This window comes from Schistosoma mansoni, chromosome 2 (genome assembly GCF_000237925.1).
Source record: "Schistosoma mansoni strain Puerto Rico chromosome 2, complete genome".
Taxonomy (NCBI): domain Eukaryota; kingdom Metazoa; phylum Platyhelminthes; class Trematoda; order Strigeidida; family Schistosomatidae; genus Schistosoma; species Schistosoma mansoni.
In genome coordinates, this window is record NC_031496.1 from 16,488,541 (window position 1) to 16,506,684 (window position 18,144).

Here is an 18,144-nt window from a genome sequence, read left to right on the forward strand (position 1 = left end):
AATGTAATGGATCTGTAGTTCAGCAGGAGGATATTTTGGTGATGTGTTATGTGAGCTGAGCTGAATTACCAACCCTCCTTCCAAACAGAAGTCACTTTACTTCAGGTGTTTCAGTTCCCTCTGATCACATGGATTGTGATGGATAATCCGCACAGACTCCGCCATACATTGGTCTTTCCATTCTCATTGATTTTATTGGGATGACCTCTGAACAAAAGACTAATTCACTACTAATTACCACCACGTTGATAAATTAAATATCGATACGTCTACTGACTGAAGATTGAACTAAATACTATGCTGTAGCATGATTTGGGTTTCCCGTATTCCCAATCCCGGCAATGTCCAGAAAAATAGCTATTCCGTAATCGCCTGCATTTCATATGACTCTACTTTTATACGTCATTTTTGGTACACAGTAGCACAAAAATCTCAACTTACCAGTAACTAGTGGCTTAAACAGTAACTGGAGTACATGACGGTTTACTATACTGGTTTCAGAAAGTTGTGAGTCAACTTATGAGTATATTCTATTCAACATCTTTCTTCTAGCATATCCTCTCTCTCTGAGCAACATATAGGTACTTAGAATTCATAAACATAAAGAAAAAAATACAAATATTTTCTAAAATGAATATATACTTGTATGTAGCTAATTAATTGATATGTACGTTTTCGCAGCCCATTCTCTGAAGGATCGAGTTCAAAATAAATTGATCGCAGATAAACCACAGAGATAAAATTTTGTAAAAAAAAGAACGAACGAGTCATTTTCATCACTTTTCCTGTATTCGTAGTACATAATAAAAATATATGGCAGAGATATCATAGCGTTATCATTCTTTAATAAAAATGTACATATATATTTTAAAATATTAAAAAAAAGGAGAATATAACACACTCGTATAATCACAGGGAAACAATAACTGAGTTTATCAACACTATTAATATCTTCAAAAATAAGGAATATCTTTTCATATAACTTTAAATATGTTGTTAATATAAACCAGTTGGAAAATAATAGCAATACATAGAATTAAAACTGGAAAAATTAAAGTTTTCTGACGAATTGATAACAAATTATTATTGGTTGACATAGTCACCTGGTTGTTTATTATTTTTCTTTGAGAGAAATAATTTAAAAGTGAACGAGGAGGCAAAAGAGTCTGAGCTTGTAGAAGATGTTTTTTAGATATTTGATTAGAATTATCTTGACGAGCAATTTGAGCAGCTTGTTGAACTACTTGGACAACTTCTGCTCCTGTGTAATTATTCAATTGATTTGTAGCGAATAAATTTAACCATTTACAATTTAATAATGATTTATCTTTTAGTGCACGTTTTGATAATTCTAAACGTAGAATATCTGTTCGTGCGTCTGCATCGGGTGGTGATACTTCAATGACTAAATCAAAGCGACCAGCGCGACTTAATGCCTGAGAGGAAAGCATAAAAAGTTATTTCTAGTGAGATGAAAACAATTAACAAAGAAGAATTTTAATCGTTTTTGCGAACAGATGTGGAAATACGTACGAAAGTAGAAAATAAACCACTGAACCTGATTTAAGCATAATTCGATTCAGTTGGCCACGACTTACGTATGTCCAGCGAGAAAGGAAGTGATCAAAAGATAATGGATGGCAATCGAGGTAATGATATCAGTTGGAGTGGACAGTATACAATGACATGGAACTCGAACTATAGAAAAAAGATGAATATCCATGCACCATAGCAACTGGTTTGAGTAATGTAGAGCGGTGGACCTATAGGTTACGGCGTTTAACTTTCAGCCACCAAGAACCTGGTCCGAACCCCGCATAACCTACTTCGGTTTAGGTGACCTGATAGTATCGTTAGCTCTCATACTTAGAGTGTCGCTTTATACTCAAGTACATGATGAATGAGTTAAGTTTTAACCGAACTCCAACAATAGATATTACAATTATTCCAGACCCCAACAAAGAATTCTGAATTTTTCAGCACGACAGTTCAATATTGGCCGATTGCTTCACGAATTGTAATGGGCATGTAATGTTTTTGTTTGACCATTCCTAACTCCTGTTTTAGACAGAAATGTGTATTGAGGAGCGGTGACTGGGGATGTGCAAAATACATTCTAACCATCTCAGGAGACGATTTCATTGATGAATTCGACATTTCTATACAGTTATGTATCAGGATTATATTTACACGATACTTGATTTCGCAAGGCTGAAATTCATAGCAGATACCAAGTGATTACACTTATTTACTCTTTACCTGTAATCCTATGCTGTTTAAATGTGACAAGTTTCGCTGAATAGAGTTGATGTAGACGTAATTCGGTTTTCGAGGTTTATAACTATCTTTTGATGAGAAATGATATAAATGTAATTACCTTATCAACAGTAAGCATGTTTTTGACGTTTGCCTTCTCAAACATTTTGTTAACAACTTAGACTTTTTTTATAAGCTTGAGAAAGTCATGATGTATCATTTAGGAAATCAACAACAATTTTTTGCTCAGTTTCGCTCGAGACATCTTGATTGTTAATCCTATTGGAATTATCCCTCTTAATGTTGTAGGTACCAATCATATGCGACAAGTTTCACTTACCTTATCCAGACATTGAAAGTCAGCAATAACAAAATGCACTTTGAAATCTGACTAGCACATTTTTATAATTATCTTATACGTTTGAAGAGATTACGATACTACCTGAACAAAACAACAGGACAAGCTAAACTATTCCACTGCACTCCATCCCTGCCAACTGAAGGGAGAAAACCAGATTCAGCAGAGGGAAATGTATGTTCCACAAGCGGTCGAAAGCACGCATGAACAAACACACGACTCATGCGTATATATACAGTACAAAAATGTCCTTAGCAAACGTCACAAAATCACGTACTAAAAGAGGAAACGAACCAATGACATTTAAGGTCTTTCTGAGTAGGAAATACAACTGAAGGTAAAAGTGGGCGTTTTTGGCATGAAAATGAGGAATTCAAATTCCCAAAATAATATTACGAAATTGGAACATTTACCAAGTGATTTCTGTAGATCTACCATTCCCAACATTGTCCAAAGTCCCAAAAGTAATTTTGATTAGCAATTACGTCCTGACTATAGTTCAATTAAAAGTAGGGGAAATACTGCTAGTCGACTTTAATTAGGAATGATGAATAATGGATTTCTACCAAATTAATAACTGTTTGGTGGGACATGAAACCTGAAGGTTCTCAGGTGAGTTCAGTCCTATGTGGGGTAAGCGCATGTAGCCGAAGGATCCCAACCTAAGACACAACGACCGATTACTATTCGCTCGTTTTCAATGGCTATTCGGATGATATCCGCCAGTTATGAAAGCTGTTTTTAAAAAGTTAGATCAAACAGTAATTACTTACTGAATCTAAATTATCCATTCTGTTAGTCGCTGCTACGAGAATTACTTGTCCATTTTGACCTTCAACTCCATCCATAGCCATTAAGACTTCACCTAAGACATGTTCACTTGCACTTGTTTCTCTAAATAACAACGGGAAGTTTCAAAAGATATTTACACATAAAAAGCTCAGAAAAAGATAAGATGTCTGATTACACATAAACCAAATTCATAAAATGTTTTTAGTTTCAAAAGAAAGAGGTAACTTTCCTCTTGGGCACTACTTTAGCAATTATATGCCCGAAAAAAAACTCGTAGAAAAGATAGCGGAATTATTTAACTTCCGAGATTTTCACTCATATAATTAGTATCCAATGACTTCTGTAAACCAAACACGCAATTTTGTGAAACTATGTGCTTATATGTAGAGTTGGATGATAACTAGCATTGGAATTCAGGACGCGCATCTCGTCTTAAATGGGACTCGCCAGTTGCCAGACAACCAATACAAATGAATTATTTGTTTACACCTTAGAAACCGTGCAGAAAGTTATGATACACAAGTTAAAAAGTTATTGACAATAGCAGCTATTTACAGGTAGTATGTATACTAGATATTAAACCCGATCTAAATTGTGAAAGTTAATAAGACACTACACCACTGTCAGAAAAAAATGAAGACAGTTAATAAATGCCTCGTACCAAGTGACAGATTAATAACCAAACAATTCGGAAAATAATCTTACATCTTATTTTGATAAGCTTGAAGACTCCATGACGCTTAAATTTACAAATCACTAGAAAATAAAATGACACGACACAACGACTACATGTATATATTTGGGTACTAGTGTTCGAGACTAAATTAATTCATCAAAAAGGAAATTAGATACATTATATCAATACTATGTAGATGAATATCACAAACCCTGTATTTCGGGAAGGAAGCAACAGATCAATTTCATCAATAAACAAGATAGCAGGAGCGGAAGCACGAGCATGTACAAGGATTCTTCGCATATTACGTTCACTGTCACCAACATAACGACCAAATATCCTAGATGCCTGAACTGCGATTAGCGGGAGTTGACATTCAGTAGCCAAAGCTCGCACAAACATAGTTTTGGAACAACCTATGCACAAAAGATAAAAACCCCAGTATAAATGAAAACATTGAGTGAATATTGCGCAATCTAATATATTAGTTTGAAAAATTTCTATATTACGTGACAAAATAAGTTTAAGCATTTAAAATAGTGTGCAGACTCAAGAACTATTTCAATGCTGTATGAATAACACTTTCCAATCTTTTTGAATAAATTATCAAAAAGCATACAGTTACTGATAAATCTTCCGACTGGACGCTTGAATCCGTTTCCTAAGCTCTTCTAATAACCCCAGACTAGCTCTATACGGCAACTTGAACAGGAGGGGAAAAGCGTGAATTACAAAACAAACGTTTTACTACAAAGTTATTTTATGTAAAGAAAATCTAGGGTATTTACAGCATTTCAGATGACTTTGAGTTTCTGGAAAGTTCGGGACCCTTATAAACATAGTAGCAGGATAGGTAATCGTCCAACGTGGAATGTGACACGCAACGCTGCACCTTCTAGATGTTTCTGGGAAACTTCGACTCGTTGATGGTTGAATAAAATGTTTCCCAGTGTTTTTAAGGCCCCTTTGGGCTTTTTTCGGGGAATTTTCTAGGTCTTCCCAAGACCTTCCTCCTTCTAAACATAAGGCTTCTTCGGCTCTACTTGTAGCTTGATGACTGGTTTCCGGAGGCGTTTCGACCTCCTTGGTGTCCAGCGACTATGAATGTCCTTGAGAGTCTCCGTCATTGGATTATCAGTAATTATATACGGTGGAAGACTCACTTGTCTATCTACCATGTTCAACGTCCTTCTTTTTCTGTGGATTTGATTGATGCGCCTAATCCACGTTCCAAACGTTCCACATACGTTGTGCGAAACATTTTCTATTCTCTTTTCAATGACTACAGTTCCCAACGATCGTTTTCAAGGCATGACTTGATGACCATTTGATTAACCATGTTAAAACTTCGGATAGTCTGATTTTGTCTGCATTTATCTACTGATTCAGGTGGCAAAATGATGTCGAATATTGGAAATACATAATAAAATTTAAGTTTGTGGAGATGGTTGGCAAACAAAACTTACCAACACCAAACTTAATACAATAACATGAGAATTCAAAGTAAACAGCACATAGTAATTATAATAACCATCATGTGCTCACTAAAGACTAGCTCCATGAGGTATATCCTGGAGTTCTAGTGAGAAGCAGTGACCAGTGGAGTTCAACCGGGTCTGTTGTGAGATAGTAACTCACTGAAGACAATGGTGGATATGTCGCTCAATTTTGGGGATCGGTTGAAGTTAGACATTAATACCGTTGGATGTCAGCCCGCTCAGTGGTCTAGAGATTAGGCGCTCGTGCACGAGACTGATAGGTTCTGGATTCGAATCTCGCGAGGCGAGATAGTGGATGCGCACTGCTGAAGAGTCTCATACTAGGATGAAACGGCCGTCCAGTGCTTCCAGGTTTTCCATGGTGGTCTAACTTCAATTGACTCATGAATTTAACTATTCAATTACTACAATCTTCACAAAACCCGATCCAATATGGCATCCACATAAGAAACACTAGTTTATAGAACACTAACACGCACTCGACTGAATTATATATTTATGTTTTGTTGAATACTTCTAATAATGACGAAATGAACAAACCTAATACGTTGTGATTTCAGTAACAAATTTGTTACGGATATGTGTAAATAGCTACAGTGATATTGTTGCGTATTTACAAATAAAACTAATTGTAGGTATTTGTAATTCATAGAATGAACGTTATTGAAATAACTGTACACTGTGATTAACAACTTCGAATTTCCGAAAATCATACTGAAATGGTAAATTAGCGTTTTCTAATGAAAATGAGTTTATCTCCCGATATGTTTTTAACAGTTATCTTTTATTTAAAATAAGAATAAGATCGTATTTCACGTTTTCCTGGTTTTGGTTAACAATAAAACACTTTAATTCTATGGTCGCTGTGAACTTTAGAAAATCCAGTCATACAAATAAAACTTTATAAAACGTAAATAAAAAAACTAGCACATGGAAAATAACTTACCTGGAGGACCATGAAGTAATATTCCACGAGGTACACGAAGACGCAAAGCAGCGTCCGCTTGTGCATCTAAGCTATTGGGTTTGGCAGCACTAACCAAACGATCTTGTATCATAGTTTTGAATGTGAGTTTTAGCTCACGATATCCACCAATATCAGTCCACCTTAACGGTTCCACTGAAGTTATATGCTGAGAAAGATTTATCGGCAAATATGAATGAGATTCATTTATCAAAATTTCACAGAACGAGTCCAATGATTGATTAAAGTTTCTAGTTCTGGGGAAATCCTTTGAATTGTCGTTCTGTTTGGATAGAAAGGATGCGTAGCTGACATGAACCAAGCGAACCAAATCCCTTTAAAAAACGACAGAATCAATAAGTAAAATAAGATGTTTAAAAAAGTTGAACTTTTTGAATCATCCCAACTTAAAACACCAAATGATAAAAAGAAGCATTCATGACTTCAAAACAGGTTTCATACATGGTATTTATTCTAGAACACAATTAGTATCAAAGCAAAAAGATGATTATTACAAACTACGAGTAGTAACAAATGACTTAATCAGTGTGAATAATACAAACTTTAGGAACATATCGTAGTGTTAACAAAGAGATTCTATAGAAATACAGTTTGCGAATGAATCAGTTCCTCCAATAAGTACAAAATCTTCCTGCACATGTCAAAAAAAACTATGAAGTTCCTGAAAGATAATCTACTAAATACGTCATGTAGAGTAATGACTGAGTTAATCATTTTACGAACAATATACGTCTATTTCTTTTATACGTTTATTAAGAATGGCCAAATAAAGAAAACAAGACAAAACAAAAAGAAAATGATGACACTAGAATACAAATTTCATTTTTGTGTATATAATTAGTCACCAATCACTCCTAGAGTTAACGAAATTTTGTGAATGGTCTAACCAAAACATAACATGTTTATTCCAGTTTATAAATTGAATAATGTTGACGACGTAGAGTTCCTGGTTGGAGTTTACAAGATAATCATAATCTTGATAAGTGGAGACGCTGGGTGACAAGGTTTAAATCAGTTGCTATAGCTCTTGTATATTCATCCTTTATTTTTCCCTTCATTTCAGATTCTTTTATGTATCATATTTACTGACTTCGTTATTTTCGCGTTACACTCCCCAAAGATAGTTTTTACAGTCGCTAATGGTATTATTTCTACTAATACGAGTTGTGATAATCTGGATTGGTAAATTTCAGTGTTAGGTCTCAGATAGTTTATGACTGGCTGCCCCCAAATACCCTGGTACGGCCAAGAGTGGGGAGAGTCAGCTCTCCCTCTCGAAATGCTCTCACACGACCACGCATATACTGCCACTGCCAGGGAAGTCCTAATTACTGCCTTCTCGCACCAGGGGTGTTGCTTACGAAATTGAGAGGAAGAAAAGCGAATTTCCGGCATTTTAGTCAGGTCGATGGATACAGAGGATCCACATAGGGGAGTTGAAAAACCCTAATTACATAGTAATGGTGCACATAGGCCCCAGTATCCTGAGGGAAGAAATAGCATACAAACCAATTGTTGGTCACCGGCTACCATGGGACTGCATCTCCCAACGTCGCTCCATCGCCTTGTGGATTAGACCTTTAGGTCAAAGGCTCTGGGTGTGGCCTTCGAGTAGTATCACAGCTCACACACAAATAAGATGAAATGAGAATAATTACTAGAAATACTGTTCTCGTTCCAATTAAAATTCAGACGACTCACATCCATTTGATAATATTTATTTTTATTTTTTATATACTACGTCATTTATCTACTCTCTTCTATTCTGACTTTGCATATCCTTATTTTCCAACTTATACAGCAGCTCGCCTATTGTGGAAACCCTGTTCTATCTAAATGATCTCGAGTCACCGACTGGTTGAAAGTTGAATGCTACCACCACATACGAATACTGAAACAGTCTTTCTGAAACCACGCATATCATTCAAACTGGCTCCCTTCAACATTCTCACACTGATGCAGATCGGACAACAAATAGGGTTAGCTATGTATTTAGAAAGTCTTAATATCGAAGGCTCTTTCAACTCATCTGAGTCACTGGCAGCAGGAAGTTTGATGTGAGTAAAACAATTTGTGAAGATGACGAGATGTCAACTACTAACATCTATCGACGTCTTGAACGATGGGTAGAGTTTTTTCGAGGGACAGTTTAGCTGGTCTGTTGTCCCGGCAACATCGGCCAGACTTTTTTGTTCTCCATGGCCGGCGACGACTGATCCACATAACGAGGGGAAAGTTCTGAAGGAACTCCAACCCTTGAAGTGCCACAAATCACCAGGCCCGCACGACTTGCACTTGGCACTTCTTAAAGATGGTAGCGACTGTCTGGTTAAAGAACTAAGTTGTTTACGAACGTTTGGAGATTAGAGAGTGTTCCAAGATCGTTGAATGAGTCAATAGTTGTATCTAATTTTAGATAGGATAGATGTAAGCAATGGCGGTGTGGATCTGTTGCCTGGAGAAAGACTTCTCGACCTTGAGAATGCGGATGATATTGTCTTACTGTGTGATGATACCCAAACCATGCAATCCGCACCTAATCAGTTGGCAATCAGTGTCCGCAGGTATGCTATGTACTTTGCACCTCCAAAGTGCAAAGTACTTTTACAAGACTGGCAGGACCCTGGTCCTCCACTCAACCTGGGTAGTGAGCAGATAGAAGTAATCGAGAAGTTCGTATATCTGAGTAGCTGGTGGTAGCGTGAGTGATGAGATCAATTCACGTATAGGGAAAGCCAGAGCGGCTTATGCCAATCCGGGCCATCTTTGGCGCCTTCGTGATGTTACTCTAACTGTAAAAGGTCGGATCTACAATGCGTCGGTGAGAGCAGTTTTGCTGTATGCTTGTGAAACCTGGCCTCTCCGAGTTGAGGATGTTAGACGACTCTCTGTGTTTTATCATCGTTGTCCCCGAAGGTCTGCTGACATCCAGCGACAACACCATGTTAGTAACGTAGAGGTTCAGTATCGTGTGTTCGGGCACAGCGACGACAATTCAACTGGTGTCACTATCTTGAAACATGACTTCGGTGATTTGGACATATTCTGCGAACATCGTCCCAGAGAATTCCACGTCGTACATCATTTTCCGACACTGGGACCGGTTAGAAAAAGCGGAGAGGTGGTCAATATATAACATGGTGTCGTGGTATGAAAGAAAACTGTACAGGACTGACTTTTGTTAGTCCTTCACGACTCCCTGGTTGAGGTCCTAGAGATGATGCAACACAGTGGCTAGAGACGTTGTCAGACATGGCTCAGAGTAGAAGCCATTGGCGACCCCGCTGTAAATTTATTTTACTTTCTTCACAAAAAATGGACGTAACTCCTTTAACTGGAAGAATTCTTTCTGGTTGTACCTTTGCTAACTGAACTGCTTCTCCCATTATTATTATTACTACTTCACTATCATAGTTCCCCTTTCTCTTATACGCACCTTACATTCTCTATCTCTTCACATTTTCATTGTTATTGTGTGGCGCATATGTATTTGGTACCCCTTTGTACCAATATTTATGTGTTCAAATAATAATAATAGTAATAATGATAATAATAATGATAATAAGTGACGGGCTGACAATAAGAATGGTGAATTTGAGAAACAACGAGCGAAACTTTTTTTATACTTTTGAGTGCTGTGAAAGGATGTGTGGGAATCGACTTTAACCAGATGCCCACATAGTATGACAACGTTTCTTTCAGAGAGACCCGTGAGGTGATAAGCATTATTGACATCATTGATTTTGAAGCCCGATAACAAAACTAAACTATTCTAACTTCCACCACTGTAGTGCATATGCGACTTTAAATGGGTATACGAATTTTAAGTTTGATTTTGGAGATTGACTATCCCAAGCAAAGTGAAAGACGAAAAATGAATGCATGTGTCATTTTGATTGATTCTTAACCACGGCACTCAACGTCTCCCGCTACTGGTTACGGAAGTTGCATAGAGTTTAACCAAGTGGTCTGCACCTAACTACATGTTTCAGTCTAACAGTTATTAACTTCATGGAACGATGTCACATCTTAGTCTTGTTACCACCAGCTCTCTTATAACAGTAAATACAGAACGTCAAAGTAAAGTGGAACCAGGCATTCTTAGCAGGACGAAAATTGGATTTAAGCATGTTCCAAGTTGAATTATGTTGGAGTATATTGAGTGCCCCTTTCTTCTTCAATCAGCGCTACAGAATAACTGGAGATTTTAGAGTTTCCTTGTGTAAAACTATAAATATACTGACGTTCTTCTTACTGTGATTCACTTCCATACAACTTATCTTATTTTGAATACAACTAAGTACTTGTCCAAGTCGTTTTCTAACTTTGAGGACTAGTTGAGTGAGGTAAAGTGTCCGAATAATACTAAGCAATTAGGCCCCCAAATGCCCTGGTACGGCCGAGAGTGGGGAGAGTCTACTCTCTCTCTCGAAATGCTCTCACATGGCCAGCGAATATATAGCCTCTGCCAGGGAAGTCCTACTCACTGCCTTCTCGTGGCGGGGGTGTTGTTTACGAAAGTGAGAGGACGAAAAGCGAATGTCCGGCGCTTTAACCGGGTTGGTGGACACGGAGGGTCCACCTAGGGGAGTTGGAAAACCCTGATTCCAAACCAATGGTGCACATGGGCTCCAGTATCCTGATGGAACGAATGGCGGAAGAACCTGTCATTGGTCAACGGCTACCATGGGACTGCATCTCCTCACGATGTTCCACTGCCTTGTGGATCAGACCTTTTGGTCAAAGGCTCGGGGTGTGGCCCCCTAAGAAAACCACCTACTTCGGTTTGGGCACCCGGGCAGTATCACTGCCCACACACACACAAATAGTGTGGCGCATATGTACCTGGTGCCCTTTTGTACCAATATATATGTGTTTAAATAAATAAATAAATAAGCAATTAGAGTAACTAAGTCGGATAATGGATACGTAATCTATTTCCCAACTATCGCAACTGATAACGACTAACAATTTCATCAACCAATTTACTATTTTCGCCCACTACCCTGCACCTAAAATTGATATTGCTCTGAAGATATTCACCATCAAATAGTTATAATCTGCGCATGTCCTCTATATTTAAGGGCTACGTGTCACAGACACAAAGCAGAACAGAACAAATACTCCTGAGCAGTACATCCAACCCCTTCGCTGTCAAAAGCCAGAAAGATTTTTAAATCTGTGTTGAGATTTACCCAGACACCAACCTAACAGGGCTTACAAGGTAAGTAAAATGGACGATGAGCTCAAAAACATCACTCTCTAGCATTGGTTTAGGCGTACACATTAACCAATTGTGTAGCAGCATTATGCATCTAGAGGGAAAGAATGATCTAAGTTATATCGTAAACCCAATCATATGAGTGCATTAATGACTTGCCCTGAAGTATGGTAAAACAAGTAACTAAAACCTTTCCAACTGGCGTTAACTTGAAATGAAAACCTTTGCACCAAACGTCTAGTTCATTATCTAGTTTTTTTCATTGATGACAGTATTTTAAAAATTCCAAACTTATTTAAATACGCAGCTAATGACTAGTCAGTTGTTCACCTGTAAAGACGATGTGTAACTTTAAAAAAATTGGATGAAAAACATTTAGCGACTAAACCTAATAATATAATCGGGTTACTAAACTACAACGAATTTCATGTAGTTCCAATCACTAGTTCGAAATAGGTCTACTTACTTGGGCGTATAACCATGTAATCGAGCCGCAACCTGAATAAGACTTTCATTTTCATCTGTTATATCGTACGATTGAATATTCACAATGGAACCGTGGGAAGATTCACTACTAGACATGAAATTAGTCCCATGACTCAAACACGTTTGGATATTGTGATACAAGATCTGATAACGTTTGCTTGCATCCGGAAGTGATATTAACAAACGTCTATAAAATAGTTCCCTGCATTCATGGATGCTAAAAACTTTGTCAATCGTAGTAGCTGTTGCTAGAATGCAAAATCGATATGTTGGATTTTGATTGTGAACCAAACTCTGACTAACCAATTGGATTGATTCGATAAACCTTTCTAAAATTTTAGGAAACATTTTTGATTCAACATCCGTATCAGCTGTAGAATGAGTATTAGTATCTATATTTTCATCGTTATCGATCCACTTGTCGATGTTAGGCCATAAAATAATTACAGGAATACAGTTTCTGTTGCTGACATCTAATTGTCCAACCAAATTCGTCAGCCAGCGATAGGCATTATGATGAGAAGATTTATTAGTTAATTCGGTGACCAATTCAGATGTGAATGTAATGAATACCGGCTTTTCATACAAGGACTACAAGAAAAAAATGACAATATCATACAAATGATAGGAATATATATATAACTGGTATTAACAAAATAGATTCAACTTGTAACGGGAAGGAAATTTACCCCAATTGTCGAAACTAAGTGGATTTGGTCATTGGCAATATTCTCAAGAAATGTACGCTTTCCACAGCCAGGAAGTCCATAAAGGATAATCCCAGGAGTTATATTGGAAGAAAAAACAGTGTCATTTCCATGAACACACGTTAGTAGGAAGTTGCTGAGATAGCCGAGAATTACATCTCTAACTGTATCCAAACCAAACAAGTGACTGTTGATGTAATTGACTTTTGGTGTCAACTTGGAAATCTCAGATCTTCCAAACCCGACTGACAAGTTAGGTGAAGCTTCAGCTTGGACCAAGATCAATTTGGTAGAAGAACCAATCTAAAATAATGACGAAATACATAAAATATAGTCAGAATAAAGTATGCAATGAAAAACTTAATGAGACAAAATAGGTTAGACTGACTTAAAGAATTCACAAAGTTAGATTTCACTAGACAACTAGTTTTTAATATTAAATAGAAATGACTTCTGAAATTAAAAAAGCTGCAAAGTTAGGTGTGAGAAAAGTTGGGTGCCGTAAAATGTAAACTGGATATTTATGATGAACAGTATAAAATCAGATAATGTATACCACAGTTAATGAATTTGATAGAATGTATTTTTAAACGGAATACAGTCTTGCGACAAAACTATGATCCACATACCTGCTTCAGTCTGGGCATCTGGGCAGTATCACAGCCCTCACACAAATCAAATGAGATTTGTGAGGCGCATATTTATCTGGTGCTTCCTTGTACCAATATTTATGTGTTTAAATAAAATAAGTGATCCACAATGTTTAATTACCAAAATGGTCCACGGAAGTCAGAATTTTTAAGGGCATTCATACGCATTCCATCTCCTATTTTCTTTATCGACCGAATTCCGTTAAATAAATAAGCATACCATGAGAACTAATACCTCAGAAAATGTAATATTTATAATTAGGGAACTGAAATTATCAAGATTATCAACACAGGACTTATTATTACTGGGAAGTAAGGTTAAAGTGTGGAGCAAAACCATTATTTATTCCACAGAAGTGGCCAGATGAGGGGAAACTATCAAAACATTTTCTAACGAATATATATATATATATATATATATATATATATATATATATATATAACTTATCTAAGAATCGATACCTCAATTAAATGACCAGGTATAATGAAAAACAGTTATAAAATCAATGCACCAATATGGACTGGGTTCGAAGAAGTAAAGAATGTATGATAAGTTACATGGTAAGACATTCTAATATGAGAATGGAAAGTAAACGTCTTCAACAGGCGTCAAAAATTTAAAAACCTGCCATTTAGAACTACTTATGTGAAATAATGCGCTGGATTACTCCAACAATGAAAAATATAAAAGAGGTGGAATAATTAATTCGTGCACAAAATTATTATGTCAACCCAGATATCGCTATAAGACGAAGCGATTTACAAGTATTGTTTGTTTACACACTTAGAGTACCGACAATTAATTTTTACTGTATCAGCCTTGTGCTAAGCGACAGTAACTTGGTTTCAAGAAATTGAAAGAATTTCTCTAGTGAATGACACAAATATATTTCCAGGCATTATGTAGAACATAATGTCCGAAATCAGGAAACATCTAAAGTAAGTCAACTACATGAACCGACTACCAGTCTGTCAGTCATATGCAACGTAAAATCTGGAGCATGTGTACATCGGCTTAAGTTCCCATACCCCATTAGCATAGCAAAATGAAATTGTCAGAGAAAATCCTAGAGTAGTAGAAATAGTGACAATAATATTGGTAATAAGAAAGATTAGGCATCAAAGATGCAATTCAAGAAAACATAAATTAGTGAAATAAAAATATGTAGGAAATTTAAAAACTTAGGAATCAAGGAGAAACAAACAATCCATGCACCTGTACCATTGCGAACGTTTTTGAGCCATGTCGTTCAAAGTTTGTAACCACTGATTACGATAAAGACGTAGACCCCGACTAGGTATATTGTACCTACCTAAATAGCTCAGTCTAGTAATTAGTAACTGATGCCATATCTTCGTTTGGTCACCCTGGCCTTCTCCCAGCCTGTTCCTACATCAACCATCATCGCGCATTGAGGTGGTCTGTATAAAGGTGTACGTAATGCATATTCTGACTATCTCAGTTGATAACGATTTACTACTTCATCAACTATTCGCTACACTTACGTAGTACTTTGCATTTAAGCTCAGAATTGCTAGCCAGATGGTTCCAAAATATAAGACCAATGGTTCGAAGAGGCCTACGATCGAATACTAGTAACCTATGAATATCCTCTATCTTTTGAAGGCCAGGTTTTACACCCACTAATTAGAACGGAAACAAAAGTTGCACAGTCAATGTATCCTTTAGTTGGTAGATGGACATATTGCCTAAGTCACAAGATGACGGAAGTTGGAGAAAGTCAAACGAACTCGATATGTTTGCACCGATACTTTGTCACATTCTAATCTGCCAGGACTGATGAGACTTTGGTGGCAATTAAGGCAGTCAATGCAATCAACCGCTTCAGGGATTGACAGAGAACAGGTCTTGAACCGATATTTTGGATTTAGAGGGAGAGAAACATCCTAAATATGCATGGATTGTTGCTTAAGGCAGTCCGGAGACGACACTTTATTGTCTTCACCAAACAAGACTATATCTTCGTATCCAAAGTCAACAGGTGAACATCCTGGCAGTCAGTCAGTCAGTCACAACGTAGAACTTCGTACGTACGTACGTACATCAGTTCGAGTCGCCATACCACATTAGCACAGAGATGCAGTTGTCGATTCAAATCCCATAGTGGTAGAAGTAGTAAGAGTATAAGCATTATGTGAAAGACCAGGGTTTGAAGGAGTATAATCCAGCGAAATAAATTTGGAAAGAGAAAAAAAAGAGACATGAAGAATTAGAATTTGGGAGAACATAAAGATTGGATGCATCTTCGCCATTGCAAACGATTTTGAGCCATGTCACTCAAGATCTCTAATCATCGATCGCTATCATCTCGCGAATCCCCTCAGCTTCCTTTGACTTTTACGACGTAAGTATGAGTTACGCGATTCAGTAACATTTTAGTCACTCCAATAGTACTAAATCAAAACTTGGGTTTTACAATTTATTGTTACGAAACTCACTTTAAAAACAGGTTGATCAGAAGGTGACTGAATAAGCTCACATAACCAAAGATTATCACTGTTATTGAATGACTCCGAGGGAAAAGTGAGGTCGTTGAAATGTGAAGGAAAGTCACAATCCTCTTTTAGACTGTAAAATTAAGTAATTGAAAACATAAGGTAATTTTAGATGACGAAAAAGATTTCAATAAATAATGGCGTCTACAGTTCAGAACAAACTAGATGCAGAGAACTGTCTAAACATGAAGTTCCTAAGAATGTGGGTAAAGTGGAAAGTAGTCATTGGGTGGAATGTTATGAAGTCAGACAAAAGTGTAGAAATCGGATGTTTACATCCAGAAAGTAGATTAAAATATGATAAGACAAAAATGATGCTCATAATTTCAAAAAGACGTATCGACGTGCATAAGACAAGGTTGCAATTAACTAGAACAGCTTCGATAAGTTACTACCTCAATCTTAAAGGAGCTATATTCGGCAGTAACGAAATACATAACACAGGAGCTAGTATAATAATATGGAGCCCTACGCCACATATGAAGAACGGTACAATACAAAAAAAAACTTGAAGGCGGAAAATAAATCAAATGAAGGACAGAAGGTGAATAATAATGCAACCAATCGTTGATCTACAAGATTGAATGTACCTGCATTACTCTGACTAGTTTTCAGACATACCGACTGGATCATTTCGTTCATCTTTGCCAAAAGGAGTAATCACAAACAGTATGAAGACCAAATATTAAAAACGTCACCGATTAATCCCACGGTTTGGTTTAGCCAATTTAGTCAAGTTTTCACTCAATCAGAACAGTTTATTCAGATAAAGGAGATGGTTAACTTCATACTAATGAATGAGAACATACTCAACACTCCAAATAGGATAGTTTGATGAATAAGCTCTTGAATAAACCTGCAAAGATTTTATGATTAACGACTACAGACTTCATCCAAAAAATTTATCTCAATGAAAAGGCTAATAGCTGGGATCGATTATAGGCAGATACAGCTGATTTTCACCCTTGAACTAACATGGTTTATTACTAGTTCACTTGTAGATGCAACATGTTAAATCAAGGAAATGAGTCTTGCAGGCAAATAGTCGTGTTCATAGAACCAAGTTTCTTGAGAGCTTTACGGGCTTAAATCAGACTTAACAGATGGTTAACTGACTTTGTGTCGGAACTAAATATATGACAAGGAAAAACAAGTCAGACTGAGCTGAATAATGAATAAAGACATCTTACATGGTTCCCCTGATGTTTTGAATGGGGAACGATTCTCCAGATGCTGAAATGGCCTCGACGATTAGTAAACTGAAGTGGTCACCAAGTGCTCGAATAGTCTGCTTTGTTCCAACCATGGTGTGTGACATCTCTGAAGAATTTAACAATCAATGTCACGAGACTTACGCAATCTGTAATGGAGACTATTTTCCAGAAGAGGTAAGAGAACCGGGTCCACCGGAGTCCTGTTTCACCGTAAAATTAGAATAATTCAGGTTACATAATCTCTAGTCTCAACGACTTAGCCGGAATCACTCGGGTTGGTAGTTGAATGGTCAATCTTCGAGGTAAATCTGGATCGAACTTGGATAACACCTCATCAGAGATCTCAACATTGTCTGAGGATGAAACCCCAACGACAGCAGGAAATTTGTAATTTACGACAACAACTTGAAATACACAAAGCTGGTTCTTACGGTAAAATGAAAAAGGTAGTAATATATCAGGTTTCATTTCGAAGTGCATTAAAATGCAAATTAGTAATGCAAGCCGCCAGTTCTTCCTAGGCGCACTTTTTTGGTATATGATCAAGTGTTATTTGGTGACGAAATACATAGTGCGCATACCAGGAAATGCAAATAGCGGAAAGGCATTACCACGTTCGCCCCAAGGTTGTCACCGGGACTTCTAGGTCACCGTAATTTGCGGAACATCTAGTTTCAAATTCAGTCTCAGTTTCAGTTTGGAAAGGACAGGAGGCTTGATGGCCTGTGTTAGTCCTGGCAATGATGGTCTCTCAGCTGATCCAACTTTCTTTTGAAGGAGTCT

General features: G+C 37.1%; 1 protein-coding gene across 1 annotated transcript; it reads right to left on the bottom strand.

Moving 5' to 3' along the window:
• Positions 1-974: 974 nt before the first annotated feature.
• Smp_082670 (putative aaa family ATPase) lies at positions 975-17,920 on the bottom strand (the record flags this gene model as incomplete). Its single annotated transcript, XM_018795870.1, has 9 exons — positions 17,503-17,920; positions 17,338-17,467; positions 16,091-16,220; positions 12,963-13,283; positions 12,254-12,864; positions 6,528-6,880; positions 4,294-4,498; positions 3,388-3,508; positions 975-1,436 (listed from the first exon to the last, which is right to left on the bottom strand). Exons 2-9 carry the CDS (start codon positions 17,463-17,465, stop codon positions 975-977), a joined length of 2,331 nt encoding a protein of 776 aa, XP_018650139.1. The 5' UTR covers positions 17,466-17,467; positions 17,503-17,920.
• Positions 17,921-18,144: the final 224 nt, after the last annotated feature.